General features: G+C 38.8%; 1 protein-coding gene across 13 annotated transcripts in view; it reads left to right on the forward strand.

Annotated features, from left to right (window-relative positions):
- The window catches only part of ANK3 (ankyrin 3), a 436,797-nt gene that overhangs the window by 376,739 nt on the left and 43,607 nt on the right, over positions 1 to 16,451 (forward strand). For all 13 annotated transcript variants that reach the window (XM_075257454.1, XM_075257453.1, XM_075257455.1 and 10 more), the window contains 3 exons: positions 1,665 to 1,889; positions 14,154 to 14,308; positions 15,112 to 15,323. In XM_075257454.1, coding sequence (XP_075113555.1) covers positions 1,665 to 1,889; positions 14,154 to 14,308; positions 15,112 to 15,323 — 592 coding nt within the window. The remainder of the gene's footprint in view (positions 1 to 1,664; positions 1,890 to 14,153; positions 14,309 to 15,111; positions 15,324 to 16,451) is intronic.

A 16,451-nucleotide genomic window follows, 5' to 3' on the forward strand; every position in this document is an offset into this window, starting at 1 on the left:
CCAAAACACCGCTCCAAATCCTCAGGCATTCATGCAGAGGAACAATTACAATGTTCTGGAATGGCCATCCCAGTCCCCAGACCTGAATATCATTGAACATCTGTGGGATGATTTGAAGCGGGCTGTCCATGCTCGGCGACCATCTAACTGAACTGAACTTGAATTGTTTGTCCAAAATACCTTCATCCAGGATCCAGGAACTGATTAAAAGCTACAGGAAGCGACTAGAGGCTGTTATCTTTGCAAAAGGAGGATCTACTAAATATTAATGTCACTTTTCTGTTGAGGTGCCCATACTTTTGCACCGGTCAAATTTTGGTTTAATGCATATTGCGCATTTTCTGTTAGTACAATAAACCTCATTCCAATCCTGAAATATTACTGTGTCCATCAGTTATTAGATATATCAAACTGAAATGGCTGCTGCAAACACCAAAATATTTAGAACTAAAAATGATTAAGATTAATAGGGGTGCCCAAACTTTTTCATAGGACTGTATATGAAAGTAACTGGAGGATTTTTACTCTGATACAAATAAATTTGTACTTTCAGTCTCTTAGGACAGAAATAGTCACTTTTTTTAACAGAGTTTTATTTTTAGGTATAGATTCTATAATTACTAATTCTATAATACATCTTTATAGTAGTCAGAACTACAATTTTCCTGCTTCTCCTTACACAGTTTTTCAACTACAGAAGTTTGCACAATTTTGTTCTATATAGGCAAGAGATACTTAAGAAAAAAATATCACCCTCACCCTTGGAATGTCTAGCTACTTCAGTACCGAAAGCAAGAATATCATGTGCTGCTGCAGCTCATCACTGGCCTTGGTGGTCACACAGCAATGAATTGTGGGGATCAGCCAGACTAGACTAATAGTGCTGGATAAAAAAAACATCTGTATTAAAGAGGTTTTCCTGGTTAAAAATCAAAAAGCAGCAATACTCACCTCACCAATCCCCTTCATCACTGCCATTCCAATGCCTAATGAGACAAGACTGGTCTTGAGTAGAGATGAGCGAGTAGTATTTGATCGAATATCTCTCCTGCATAGTTATTGGTGTAGTCGGTCGAATACCATGCAATAAACGCAGTAGAAATTCGAGTCCCCTCCCACCTTCCCTGGTGCTTTTTTACACCAATAACCATGCAGGGGAGGTATTCAATCAAATACTACTCGCTCATCTCTAGTCTTGATATTCTCATCCCATCTCAACACATAGGGAATTCAAGTCAATGCCTACTCAGCCAAAGAATGGGTACAGTGATGGCCCACCTCAGCCAGGGATTGATTCTCATCATCAAACATCCCCCCCCCATTTCCCGAAACAACCACCCTACCATGACTGCATATAGCTAGAATTTTACCATATCATTCTGTAACTGTGCAGGCAGATTGAAGCTCAGACACCTGGAACCCTGACCCCCTACAAATATATACAGAACCTAATAAGAACTGAATTTAGGACTTTAAACACTGTATTCACATGACATCCATATCCAATATAATTATACCTGCACAATAGATTTTTTTCTGGAGTGTTTACAATATTAATTCTTAGAACTAATCATGGATAAGCTGCACGTGTAGCTGAATTATAGTGTGTATTATGTATGGTATATAACCATCTTCCTTACATGTGAGGGTTCTGTTTCTAACAGTTTCCTGGTAAGCTTTATGGTGGATGCCCGTGGTGGCTCAATGAGAGGAAGCCGACATAATGGCATGAGAATCATTATCCCACCAAGGAAATGCACAGCCCCGACCCGCATTACCTGCCGCCTGGTCAAGAGGCACAAATTAGCAACACCACCACCAATGGTAGAAGGAGAAGGATTGGCAAGTCGCTTGGTAGAAATGGGCCCGGCAGGGGCTCAATTTTTGGGGTAAGTTACTTTAATAAATATTTTTTAACATATTTTTGTGATTACAGTTTCCTTACTTTACAAGCTTCCATACTATGATATCCAATAAAGCCACCCCCCTGCACTTGTGTTTCCTAGTAAAATCTATAGTGTACAATTGACATTCAACCCTATAGACAATTGTTGATACAAATTGATAAAACAAAAACTGAATTTTTTTTTTGTAATTGTTTGTTCTGTTCAATAAAGGAAAGTTATAGGGATTTACAGGATTCTAAAATATGACTTTTTTTTCCCAGAAACTGTGCCACACTCGTCCACAGATTGTGTCTAGTATTGCAGATAAACTTCACTGAGGTGAATGGGGTTAACTCCAATACAACACACAGCCTGTGACAGCTCACACGTTTTCTGTAAGAAAAATAGCCATGGATTTGTAATCCTGGATAAAGAAGTCTCATGTCTATGCAAGTTCAGTAACAGTAGAGTTTGACAATTCAGGAGCAATGTATTTTGGGTATCAGGCCTAACAATGAATCAAAACTCAATTTTGTAAAATTTGGTAAGGAATTTTCTTATCGAGGCCTGACGGAACTTTAATGGAGAAACATCTTATTCTTTATCCCTTTTTAACTGACTATCCTGTATTTATTCTATCTATCTATCTATCTATCTATCTATCTATTTCCTATCTATCTATCTATCTATCTATCTATCTATCTCTTATTGTATTTTATATCTGAAGACAAACATTACACATACAGATTGGTTTAGAAGATTCCTGTGATGGGAATCTATTGGTGCTATGTTACAAATTCACATTATGCAGGATACATGAGCTCTACAGAGAAAAACACAGTTGGGGGCTTTTTACATAGAAGTATACCCCCCATCTCTTTAAGAAGCAGGAGTTATCTTGAAAATAGAGAAGCTAGGAAAATAAATTCCCTGCAGCTTCTCTCGTAGAGCTACGAGCAAAGTACAGGGATGCTATGTATAGACTGAATTTTGTACCTGGAAATAAGGAAGTCGCTGTCCACACACTTATAATTTAAGCTTAACGCGTACCTAACCTTTAAAAACCTTTGCATGAATCAATAGTACAATTGTGAACATTAGGAATAACATTACTTCTGTAGTCATGGGATTTGTATTCTGCATTTTAGCAGTTTTCATCTCTAATTTTCAGTTCTGGGCTGGTGGGTGGTGGTAATGTCTGACATTAGACAGCACACAGAACGTAGAGAAGAATCTGCTAATTTGTTTCTCACACTCATATTCATATAGGACACTGCAGCAGCATCAGATAGGACATTACAGAGAAGTAACAACACAGTCTCGATTTGTATTTTTCTCTCTTTTCTCATTGGGCTCCTGTCTGTCCTCTCCATAGACTCCTATAGTGACCTGTAATAGGACACATGATTGAGAAGCAGTGCATCTTAGAGCAAAATGGGATTCAGCAGAGATTTCAGAGTGAATGTCAGATGGGAGGGGTAAGGAAAAGGGTCAAATAGAAGTCGAAAAGCATTTTTCTCTGATAAGATTTATCAAAAAGTTTCTAGTATTCACTTGTACTATTGATTTATGGAAACTTGGTAACTATTTAAAAAAACAAGAAAAAACAAAAACAAGAAAAAACAAGCTCTTATGTCCTCTACGTCAGGGACTACAATATTCCATTAGTTTGTTCACTGAATTGAGCGCACTTTGTGTTGTCAGTATATTCCCCTGTTGTAGAGATACCGGTGCCGTTAGATTCAGCTACTGATATCACAGTTACGACTGCTCGCCATCATTACCTGGTGGTGGGGAAAGCCCTCCTATCAGTCACTTGTATAGTGTTATACTGTGAAGGGGGCGTTCCTAACCACCAGGCAATGATGCTGTAAGGCCAGCCCCCATGACAACAGCGATATCAGAAGCGGAAACAAATGGAACCAATATCTCTAAAATAGGGGAAGATACTGATAAAACTGAAAGGGTGTTGAATTCAGCACAGCGACCGCTTTGTAATGTTATATAACATGCCCTATCTTAGAGGACATGACAGCTTCTTTTTAACCTTTGGAGCCACTTTAAAGATTATACTATCAGTTGTTGTCAGGCTGAGTTACATTGGACCCACCAGAGCCTACCTTATAGCTTTACAGGACATTTACCTTTACCCTCTATGGTGCCCTGATAACTCTGAGGTTATTGAAAATTGAATGATGCCTATGCAGAGAACAGGGCCTACAGAAAACTTTAGCTCCCTTCTGAATGTTTTTTCTGTTCAGTATTTTTGAGTTTCTTATGCATTGTACTGTATATATACTTTCTTCAAAAAAAAAAAAAAAAAAAAAAAGATTTTTTCAGAGCTCACCCTTGTTTCAATAATTCCTGCAGTTGATACGTCTTCGGGGTGCACGGCACACTCTGGACAAAGGAATGTCTTTCATAGAAAATACAGCAAAACGAACAACACCGGCAACTCATCCGAAGTAAAATAAAATATAACTTTTAATTTACATAATTAAAATAAATAAACAAAATAAATCAAACAAAAAACCCCTAAAAAAACGCCAACGCGTTTCGGAACATTGAGTCCCTTTCTCAAGGCATCATCATAACGGTTTCAAATCCTTATAAATACTACTTCCTTCTCTTAAACCACTCCCTATCACATTCCTAATCCATCAATCAAATTACTTACAGGTGATGTCAGAGACAGGTGAAGTATTACCTTCACATAGACAGAAACTTGGACAATATTCTCACTTATCTGCGGTATATGCACAAAAAAGCATAACATTAGCAGGATACCAGAAAGAAAGAAATCAACACATACCTTCCACTTAAAATAATATTCAGCGGACCCACAGGAATGGATCTTACATGTTATTAATACCGATGTATAACAAAATCATAAAATCAAATTCGATCCGACTAACACATTACATGCTAAGCCATTGCATAAGTATATTTCTGTACACAAATCCCAAAAACATATCAAGAGTGTGTAAATTATAAGCTTACCATATACGATGACAAATAGTATTAGGCCCATGTTTGAAAAGAAATCTCCTTCTCGCTCCGCAACCCGGAACTCCCGTTGTCATAACATCCAAAGTCACGTGACATGATTCAGCCTATCCTAACTAGGCCCTCCCCATCCACAACACATGACTATTTAACTCTCTCCTTACAGTTACAATTACTATTATGTTCTTATGGGCCAACTCTCTACTTATAACACTTACACACATCATGAGATGAGAATCTATCTTAACAATACCATTCTATTTATATTAAAAATACTTTCCTCTTTAATTGATACAAGATTTTATCCCCATATATATATATATGAAGAGACCAAAGCCTCCATCAATTCCAATTTTAGAAGGTTCCAAATTTCAATAAATGTAGCTTAAATCTGTTTTAATATAAAAATTAATATAAAATTTTTTTATATTCCTGCATACCCCATGATTTGGCTATTGATGCCTTGGCACATCACTTATACAACTATAGTCATTATGTGGCGGAGGTGTGCGAATTTATTTTGACAGTAACTTTATTTTTATTAAAGCATAATTTTTTTATGTTTAATCAAAAATATTATTTGCAGATATGTGGAGCACCCATGGGTGCTCCCTTTTCACCGTCCATCGCAAATTTATACATGGCGTTTTGGGAGGAGAAGACCATTTATAATTTGAGTAATCCTTTTGTTAATTTTTTGAGCTGGTATGGACGCTACATAGATGACGTCCTGATTGTTTGGTCCGGTAGTGTAGCGTCCATACCAGCATTTTTGTCTTATTTGAATGATAATTCTTTTTCTTTAAAATTTACTTTTTCGCATGCCTCCGCCACTGTTGACTTTTTGGACATCACACTTTGTGGGGATGTGCAGAATAAAAAAGTTTTTTCAGCTCTGTATAGAAAAACAGTCTCAGGAAACACCATACTGAGGGCTGATAGCAGCCATCCGAAACATACCATAAAGTCGATTCCCATGGGAGAATTAGTGCGCACAAAAAGAGCTTGCACTAAAGAAGAAATATTTAAGGACCAATCTAGGGAGACTTTGGATAGGCTGCGCAAAAGAAAATATCCTGAGTGGACTCTAAAAAGAGCTCAGAGGTTAATTCATGAAAGGTCACGGTTATCCCTTTTAGAAGATAAACCAGAACAAAAAGGAAAAAGGGAAAGAAAACAAAAGTTTGGTATTTTCTACACCTTTTAGTCCACAATACAACAAAATAGTGAATATTATCAGAACCAATTTACCCATTCTTGGTTCAGATCCTATTTCTAGGGAAGTGTTGAGTGAGGGGGTTCGTTTTGTCGCTAAAAAAGGAAATTCGCTGGGGGATCTCCTTTCACCTGGATTATATGTAAGTCAGTCAAAAAAAATTTTTGGGAAAATTCATCCGTAAAAGGTTTTGTGGGATGCGGGATGCCGCGATGTGCGGTATGCAAGTTCACTGAAAGAAGAACCGTAGGGGACAGTTATAGGTCTGATGTTAGAGTTAATATTAAATCCCTTATGAACTGTAACTCACATCATGCTATTTATAATATTAAGTGTATAAGTTGCAGGAAAGATTATATAGTATGTACAATTAGACCACTGAAAAAACGTATATCTGAACATATAACCGATGCAAATAAATTCCCTAATGACACCATGTCGGGTGTTTCCCGACACTTCGCATCGGTACACAATTCAGACCTGTCTCATATGCGTTTTTATGGGTTAGAGAAAGTAGAAAAGCTGATACGAGGAGGTGATTGGAGAAAATTAGTTCTCAAAAAAGAAGCCTACTGGATCCTTCAGTTCAACAGCAGGATACCAGAAGGTATGAATATTAAAACAGATTTAAGCTACATTTATTGAAATTTGGAACCTTCTAAAATTGGAATTGATGGAGGCTTTGGTCTCTTCATATATATATATATGGGGATAAAATCTTGTATCAATTAAAGAGGAAAGTATTTTTAATATAAATAGAATGGTATTGTTAAGATAGATTCTCATCTCATGATGTGTGTAAGTGTTATAAGTAGAGAGTTGGCCCATAAGAACATAATAGTAATTGTAACTGTAAGGAGAGAGTTAAATAGTCATGTGTTGTGGATGGGGAGGGCCTAGTTAGGATAGGCTGAATCATGTCACGTGACTTTGGATGTTATGACAACGGGAGTTCCGGGTTGCGGAGCGAGAAGGAGATTTCTTTTCAAACATGGGCCTAATACTATTTGTCATCGTATATGGTAAGCTTATAATTTACACACTCTTGATATGTTTTTGGGATTTGTGTACAGAAATATACTTATGCAATGGCTTAGCATGTAATGTGTTAGTCGGATCGAATTTGATTTTATGATTTTGTTATACATCGGTATTAATAACATGTAAGATCCATTCCTGTGGGTCCGCTGAATATTATTTTAAGTGGAAGGTATGTGTTGATTTCTTTCTTTCTGGTATCCTGCTAATGTTATGCTTTTTTGTGCATATACCGCAGATAAGTGAGAATATTGTCCAAGTTTCTGTCTATGTGAAGGTAATACTTCACCTGTCTCTGACATCACCTGTAAGTAATTTGATTGATGGATTAGGAATGTGATAGGGAGTGGTTTAAGAGAAGGAAGTAGTATTTATAAGGATTTGAAACCGTTATGATGATGCCTTGAGAAAGGGACTCAATGTTCCGAAACGCGTTGGCGTTTTTTTAGGGGTTTTTTGTTTGATTTATTTTGTTTATTTATTTTAATTATGTAAATTAAAAGTTATATTTTATTTTACTTCGGATGAGTTGCCGGTGTTGTTCGTTTTGCTATACTTTCTTCAAGCAACTTTCATAGATATGGTCCGTTATCCTTCCCCCCCAGCATAAAAGTATACTGGTTCTTGCCAGTCCTTCCGGATAGCCTGACTCCTTCTCTCTGCTCTGTCTCTATTCTTCAGTGCTGTCTTTGCTATAATGTGGCAGCAACTTGTCTTCTCTTAGACTGGAGTCGTATATCATTTTGTGGCTTTTTTTTAGGCTCCATGGAAACAACAGTGTGGTAGCCATGTTTTTCACAGCTAGCACACTGGCCCACATTTCTGTAGCCCCATACTCACAACCATGTATTATCACAGGCTCGTGTATGTGGCCGCGAGCCAAGGGCAAAACTAAGGACCTTTACCTGCACAATTTGCAACTTGGCTTCACTGACTGCAGTAAATGGAGCCGTGGAGACATGGGCAGCACAAGGATGTCATCCATGTGTGGTGTGTGCCATGTTATCAAGACCCAGCTACATGCACGTGGTCAAATGCATGGTAGCCTAAAGCTAAGACTCCACATTGTGGAATTGTATTTTTTTTTTTATTGCAGATTTTGCTGTGCTTTTTGAGCCAAAGCCAAGAATGACTACAAAGGGAATGGAAATATTTAGGCAATTCTTACAGTTCTCTATTCTTCTCACTCCACTCCTGACTTTGGCTCAAAACCCTGCAGCAAAATCTGCAACAAAACGATTTGCATTTCCGCAATGTGAGGCCTCAGCCTGAAAGACAATAGAAGTTTCAATCTTTTTCTTCATGCTCTTTCTTCTTTATTTGTAAATACATAAACCAAATCATTATATAAACATAAAATAATCCATGATAAGAATCTTTCTTCTATTTGACTTTGGCTCATAAAATTGCATCTAGTACTGCCACAGAAAGCCCCATTCAGTAAAGATGGTCCACATGTGCAGTGGCGTAACTAGGAATGGCGGGGCCCCGTGGCAGCCGCCTCCGCTGCCTCTACGGTAGTTACGCCCCTGCACATGTGAGCCGTATTTCCCAGGCTGAACTCAGCTGTGTTGATAGAAGTCAGTGCATCATATGATTCAGTGATCTCCTGAACGCTCCAATCACTATTATACTACACTGACAGCTTTAGTAAAGCAGCTATCGAGCTGTTCAAGAGCTCACTGCATCATAATGGACTATGGTTACTTGTACGTTACTTGTACACTGATGACTGCCATAGCACATGAGAAAAGGCTTAGTCAATGATTGGCCATGTCAAAGGCCTAGAGGCAGGCCATACACATGAACAGCCTACAATTGTTTGGTTATCAGATTTCTTTTCTGATATCCATCTATGCTGAACATGCATAGCTTCTAAATTGGGAGAAAAAGGATTCCAGACACCTCTGCTCATCTAGAGAACAACAGTTTTGGGCATACTGCAATCTAGCTTAAGTCAGTTTAAGACTACTAGAGACTGTATAATTCCAAGTTACTGTAGGCTGTAAAATGAGACCTTAAAAAAGTGTAGCCTGTTGTACTGACATCTAGTGGTCAATGTGAGCACTGCAATAGTTCATAATTCAATTGCTATAAATGATTAAATATAGCTGTCCCTGTCCATGGTTTGCATTTAAAGTGGCTCCTCACGATTATGAAAAATGACATGCACAGATATTATGCACAATTTAGCAACTTTTGACACAGACTATAGCCTGCTACTTCAACCCCAAATGACATAACTAATAGAGATGAGCGAGTAGTATTCAATCGAATACCTCGCTGCCATAGGAATGCGTGTAAGTGGCCGAACACCAAGGGGGTTAAGCAAATCGAATATTTGATGCATTTAACCCCTTGGTGTTCGGCCGCTTACACACATTCCGATGGCGGCGAGGTATTCGATCGAATACTACTCACTCATCTCTAATAACTAACTATAGTTCAGATAGTTGATGAATAGTTGCCAGTAAAGCCAATGGTTAACAATAATGTTAGTGTAAGTGTCATATCCATATTGTATTTTGCAAGCAATCATACCTGTGACATTGCTGTATCATCCAGCTTGCTGACAGGCAGCAAACCTCATGGTATGGATTAAGCCTTGAAACCCAGATTGCTACAACTGTTCTGAAACGCTGCATTACAGCAATTGTATCACACGTGACATAGTCACCTTGTGTCTGTAATGCAGATGCTTAGAACGGCCAGTGACTGCACACAGGCTGGCAAAGCATATACTTTATGCTTTTGACCACTATGTCCACGAATGCCCCCCTTAAATTGCATGCAGAGTTTTATTTTATTTTCCCGAGCAGGCACCAGACATTGGGCATAGAGCCGGCACACATTGTCTGGAGTGGCCGTCCAATCCTAATTTCCCCTTCTTATTTCTCTTCTTGCTGCATGGATGTTATTCAGTAAACTGCATCTTCCTACCAATTCCCCCCCTCTAAACGAGGGAGAGAGCTTGATTAGCCGAATCCTGCAGCTTGGGCCTCAAGGGACAAAATTTATTGGGTAGGATGCTGCATTATTAAAGCAAAAACTAAGGCTATAAATGGTCGGAGGGTTTATTTGTACATCTTATATTATTATTATTATTATTATTATTATTATTTGCCATCCACATTTCTTTTCTGTTCGGTTGTCACGATTTTAAGTGAAGTCATGTTGTTGGAAGGAGAGTGGCTTGTCTATTGCTGCTGACTTTATTGTGCTTTTAGGCATGTGGATCTCACGGCAAACAATGATTTCTTTTGCTTTTTTTTTTTTTCATGATTGCTCTATTTTTGTCTGTTTTTATATGTTGATGCCGCATCCAACACATTGTAGTTTGGAGAGACAGTATCTTCATTTTATTTTGTTCAAGAGAAGGTATTTTCAGTTAATGGAAAATTGTATACAATTCTATATACTACTGTATAAGCTATGTGTACACGGGATTGTCCTATAGCAGAGTACGGTAAGTCAGTTGTACGCACACGGGAGATTACTTGGCATTTTCCCTCTACGGTTCTATAATTATGATATGTCTGTCAGTGTCATAGTGAATGTGAGACTTAGACCCTCCTGTGGGTTCACCTACACAAAGGAAGAGGTTGCCAGCTGAATAAAAGCATTGAATGAGTTTCTCATTCCTGGCTGGCAGTGGGAGCACCGAGCTGCTTATCAGTGGCCGCTCTTCAAAGAATTCCAGTCATGTGAACAATAAGGAATGTTCTTCTCTTGTCTGAACGTGGCCTGATATTTGCAGAAACACAGGCTAGTTCTGTGTGTATGGATATTGGAATAATTATCCTGTTACAGCCCGCATGCAGAGCTTCCATTCATCCAAGGAGAAATTTTCACTGAATTAACCATTTCCTGTATTTGTACTAAGGTAATTGTACCGAGGCCTGATTCACATCTGCGTTCTGGTTTCCTATATGTATAAAAGCCGACTCCCCGCAGGGAAACCTGAACGTAGATGTGAACTGGGCCTAGGAATGAACTTTTTATGATGGATGAGTTCTCCCCTGGTGACTATGGTAATATAAGTATGCTCTAAGTAAGCGCTCACACAATGGTATACACTACTGGCCAGGACTGTAGTGTTGGGAGGCCAATGGGCCATCTCTGTCTCCTCTATGCACGTGTATGGCAGCCATGGTCAGACAGAAGCAGTAAAATTCACAAAATAAAAAAAGCGCCAGCAATTAATTTCTTATGGAAGTAAATATATAACAATATATAGAAATAATAAATTATACATCAACAACAATGGTATAATATTATTAAAAGTAATTAAGGGGATTGTCCAGGTTTTACTATTTTATGGCCTATCCTTAGGATAAACCATAAATATATAAATCAGTGGAGTCAATAGCTGGAAGTTGAAGTCAATGGGAACTCAGCTTTAGTAATAGGACCCAACTACTATACAAAGACCAATGCTATCTGCTTCCGGGCCTGTATTGTGTATTGTAAGGGTGATGGAAACAGCCCTGTACAACAGATGTAGAAATGATAGCTGATACTTTATTAGGGACAGTGACTAAAGGTGGCCACACACAATGGATGAAAGTTGTCCATCCCCACCCACTGCTACGGGACAAGTTGCGCATCTTATGCATATGACCAACATTCGGCTGACAGCTGTGCAAAGAAATTAGCCTGGTTAATGTGGAAATGCTGTTACCATGACTGCATATACTGTACAAGGATCCTCTGTGCACAAGAACTGCAGACCAGGTTTTCCCTTACCAGGGTTTATCCCCAGGACAGGTCATACCTTGCTTGTTCATGAGGACCCGACTTCTGAAATCCGCACTGCACAGAACGTGGTCCTATCTCCCCCATGTGAAATGGAGTAATAAGTTGTGTGTGCACATTGCCACTCCATTCATTCTCTATGGGATTACCGAGCTCTATACTTGGCATTCAGATGAGTAAAAAAAAAAAAATTATAGTGCGGCTGCAACTATCTCTGGATTTTGAGGAATCCTCAATCATGTCAACATTTTTGGAAAAATCAATTTTGCTAAAATATTTAATAGAATTATGAGAAGACGCTCTCACATTGCATTGGCTACTAACCAAATTACTGTAGCCAGAAGTCAAGTAACCTTATACTTTATCTGTATCACAGAAACATCCCAGAGCACAAATACATAACCATGCATATATAATACTAGAATCATACTGTATTAGCTATAACTAGTTGCAAAGGCAAATAGATTATTCTATATTTCAGATGGCTCTCACTAGTTGATCATTACTCGGTGAAGGACACGGACACATTCCAACACCTGCTCAGTTTTCTCTGTTAATGTTCACAGTGGTCACCTGCTTTTTAAGCTGTGGGGAACACGCTAGGTAAATGGCTTCATATATCCATCATTGGGCCCACCAATATGCCTTTAATAAAAACCTGAACTGAAGTGAAGTCACAGATCTGTACAATGCAGTACAAAGGTGAAGAAGAATTAATAATGTGGATCCTACTTCTCTCAATATCATGATTTATAAAGAAGAGTAGTAGCTTCACAAATACAGTGAAACCTCTTGGAAGGTTGGAAATGTGGTTTTCTAAAAGAAGATAACCCGTATCTAAATCTGGTCTGGAAAAGGGGGTTGTCTTCTCAAAGAGGTTCAATTGTACCGTGCTATATTTGCAGAGTTTGCACTTCACCGATATCTGGGCCAATAGCTGGCACCCACACTGATCAGCTGTTCCAGGGAGTCCGTGTCACTAGAACTATATGGTAGATGTAGTTGGAAGCAGACGGCTTAGTCCACTGTGTAGTGGCAGTGTTAGTAGACTGCTAGAATCAGGAATGGATACTATACAGGTGACGGAGCAGAGGTTCACTGGTATGGATGCCAGGTAGCAGACCCACACTGATCAGATACTGATGGCCTGTCCTGAGGATAGTATACTATAGGATAGTACTGTATATCAGGCAGCTGTACTATTATATACAATAGCATAGCTGTGGAGTCTGGCAGTCGTCTACCACAGCACAGGTATGCCTATGAAAATGAGAGTGGAGGGAGGAGGCAGTGTGACCCCAGGACGGGGGCTGGTTCAAATCCCGTACCTGGGAATCAGAACCAGCGTTAAAAAGTTGCTGCAGGGAGCGAATTAATTTACTCTCCTGAGACAACCCCTTTAAAGAGAACTTTTTAAGAAACAGAAGACAAAAATGTATTTTCATTTTAGGATAAAATTTTCATTGAAGGACGTCTCTCGTAGAAGAACTGAGTAGCTCAGTTAAATACTTTACAGTTTTACATGTAAATTTAGTTAAAAAAAATACTAACCAAATTTGAAAAATTTGTAAAAAGTTGAAATGATGAAAGGACTGTGAAATACCTTCTCTCCGAACAGTCTCGTTCTACACCATGCACAATGATTATGTGGTCTCTGACAAAAAGCAGACAGTATCTGACCTATTAACCTGCAAAGATTGTATTGCCCTTGCCATTGCCCTGTGTCCATTTCTTTGGCTGACGTATGTCCAGTCTCCTCTGTTTGTATGTCTACAGGATCCCATGGAAGATTTACTCTAAACAGCCTAATACCTCAGCTCTAAATAGGAAACGAAAAGACCTTAGACTTAACAGATGTGGTCCACATGATGATATATTCGCTTTCTTCTAAAAAAAAAATTTGTTCTGTGCGTCTTTTGCAACATAAAACTCACAGCTTGGATGACATATGTACAACCTCTGTAGGAGAATATGGATACTGTCTATGAATAAACCAGAAAGCTGCAAAATCAGTTGTCTGTAGTAATATCTGCAATGTAGGCATGACAAAAAGTCTCATATGACGATAACTTGAACAGTATCTGGATAGGTGATACACAATTTATCAAATTAACCATTTATATTCTGATGGATTCTGCAGCTTTTAGGGTTTTTTATTTTTTATTTTTTTCATGTCACTTTTCTGTGAAGGGGATTGGTGTGTTGTCATTGGTGTTTTTTGTTTTTAAAGTGCCTGTTTTGTTTCTGTGCAGACCTGTCATAGTAGAAATCCCCCATTTTGGATCAATGAGAAGTAAGGAAAGAGAATTTATTGTACTGAGAAGTGAAAATGGAGAGTCTTGGAAGGAGCATCAATATGACTGCAAACTGGAAGAGCTGAATGAACTGCTGAACGGCATGGATGAAGGTAACATTTGTTTGGTCGCGTTTGCAGTACATAAAATAAGGAGATGTGGTTTTATGCCTTGGTAGTGACTTATGTCCTGCAGCAATCTACTGCAATAAACTAAGGACCTACCCAAAACATCCCATCTAAGAGCATATTCAGATGTCCAACTTCTTCGGCCATGTGCCGTCTGTGATTCATGAAATAACAGAGTATACTCTATTCTTTCATGGACTGGACTATCGGGACACCCGAGTGCAAATGTGAACCTAGCCTGATGTCCACTGAGTAAATGGAAAAGTATTACTATTATTATTCTCTGAAAAGTAGGGTAAACCTTAAGATACGTCATCAATACTTTTAAATCTTAAAACCCCTTTAAGGGCAAACGCACAGGCACCCATACTATACAAGCAGCAAGCTCACATGATCCCCTTAGAAATTACGTAAACCCAGCAAGGCTACAAACCTCCATAGTTATCAAAATGTTAGAAAGGAGAAACCATAAAGTAGGACCATGCTGCCCTGCTGTCTTGTGTGGAGGTCCCCTATCCTCCTAATAGGTTCTTGCTCCTTTTGTTTCACATTTTTCTACGTTTATTTTTCACTATAAAAGTGAAGTCAGTAAAATTGTTCTTATAATTTAGGTGTAGCCTGCACAAATGGACCTCTTGGCCATAAAAATGACTGTTTTGTAAACACTTAGAGCATTCAGTACCATCAACTACTGCGGCCACTAGAACTGATCGATAGACTTACTGCCTTATACAGTTCTCAATGCTAATAAATAATACAATATGTATATTTCTTTTTTATTAATTAAGAACTGGACAGTGCAGAAGAACTGGAAAAGAAGAGAATATGTAGAATTGTTACAAAGGATTTCCCACAATACTTTGCTGTTGTGTCCCGGATAAAGCAAGAGAGTAACCAGATTGGACCTGAAGGTGGAGTTCTGAAGAGTACAACAGTGCCACGGGTGCAGGCTTCCTTCCCAGAGGGGGCTCTGACTAAGAGAATTCGAGTAGGACTTCAGGTAAGTAAGACAATGCTATTAATGCAGTATTTACTATAACTTGGATTTTATACCTGATCTTCCCTTATCATGGCGTTATAGGAGACACTAGGAAGTCTGAAAGCAAATCCAGTTTTCCATAAGTACTGTGGCACATCAGTATTTACATTCAACGTATATGCCAGGAAAACTGCTGGTGTATATGTTAATGTTATCTCTATGATGTTGCATGTGACAATCCACACCAAGTGACTGCAATCTGACAGTTGCAGAAAATACAAACTTGATGGATTTTGGTTGCAAGTTGCAGGTGACTTTTTTTTTTATACCATAGACTTAAATGGAAGTTGCATGTGACTGCAACCTGCATATGACAATTCTGCAACTTGACTGTGTTTCTACATCTAAACCACAGCTCTCCAAAAAGTTGCATGACCGTTATTTGCAGGAAAGTCATACAACTATTATAGTCAAGCAACTTGTGTGAGTCTTTGTCATGTGACACGTGTCTCCCTAGCCATAGGGCTACACAACAGCATGTGTTGTGCAAAAAAATTGTTGCGACTTGTCTACACTTTCATCACCGCTCGGCGTCATCGTTGAGCAGTAAGGAATGCCAACAGGGCTATGGATAGTACTGTGAAGGAGAGGCGGCCCAGCTAGACTGTCAAGAACGCCCTTCTGACAGTGAAGAGATATCGGTAATGGCACCGATATCTCCATCCCGGGGCACATAACAGGAAAGCCGATGTGCGGAATTCAGCGCTCTGTAATATAAAACCCCATGTGCCCGAGGACATTAAAGGTCCACTTTAAATTAAACTACTTTGCAAATACATTTCATTAACAATATCCTATCAGTTTGTACTGTTCAGTACTACTCTACTATATGTAGACCTATGTGTCCACGGTAACAGACCACAAACATACCCTGTGTAGTCTGATAATCCATTAATATTGTAATTTGTCTTTTCTCTAATCTATCAATTGCTACTTGGCGAGCAGTAGTGGACACACAGAAAAGTGTATGACTATATGTACAGGGTATGATTGTTGTCTGTTACCATAGAGACACATTGCTCTGCTTAGGACACAAAACTATTTGCAAAGCTGCTTAATTTGGGAAATTGGTTGTGAAGGCAGACAGAG

The sequence above is a fragment of the Leptodactylus fuscus genome, chromosome 10 (genome assembly GCF_031893055.1).
Source record: "Leptodactylus fuscus isolate aLepFus1 chromosome 10, aLepFus1.hap2, whole genome shotgun sequence".
Classification (NCBI taxonomy): domain Eukaryota; kingdom Metazoa; phylum Chordata; class Amphibia; order Anura; family Leptodactylidae; genus Leptodactylus; species Leptodactylus fuscus.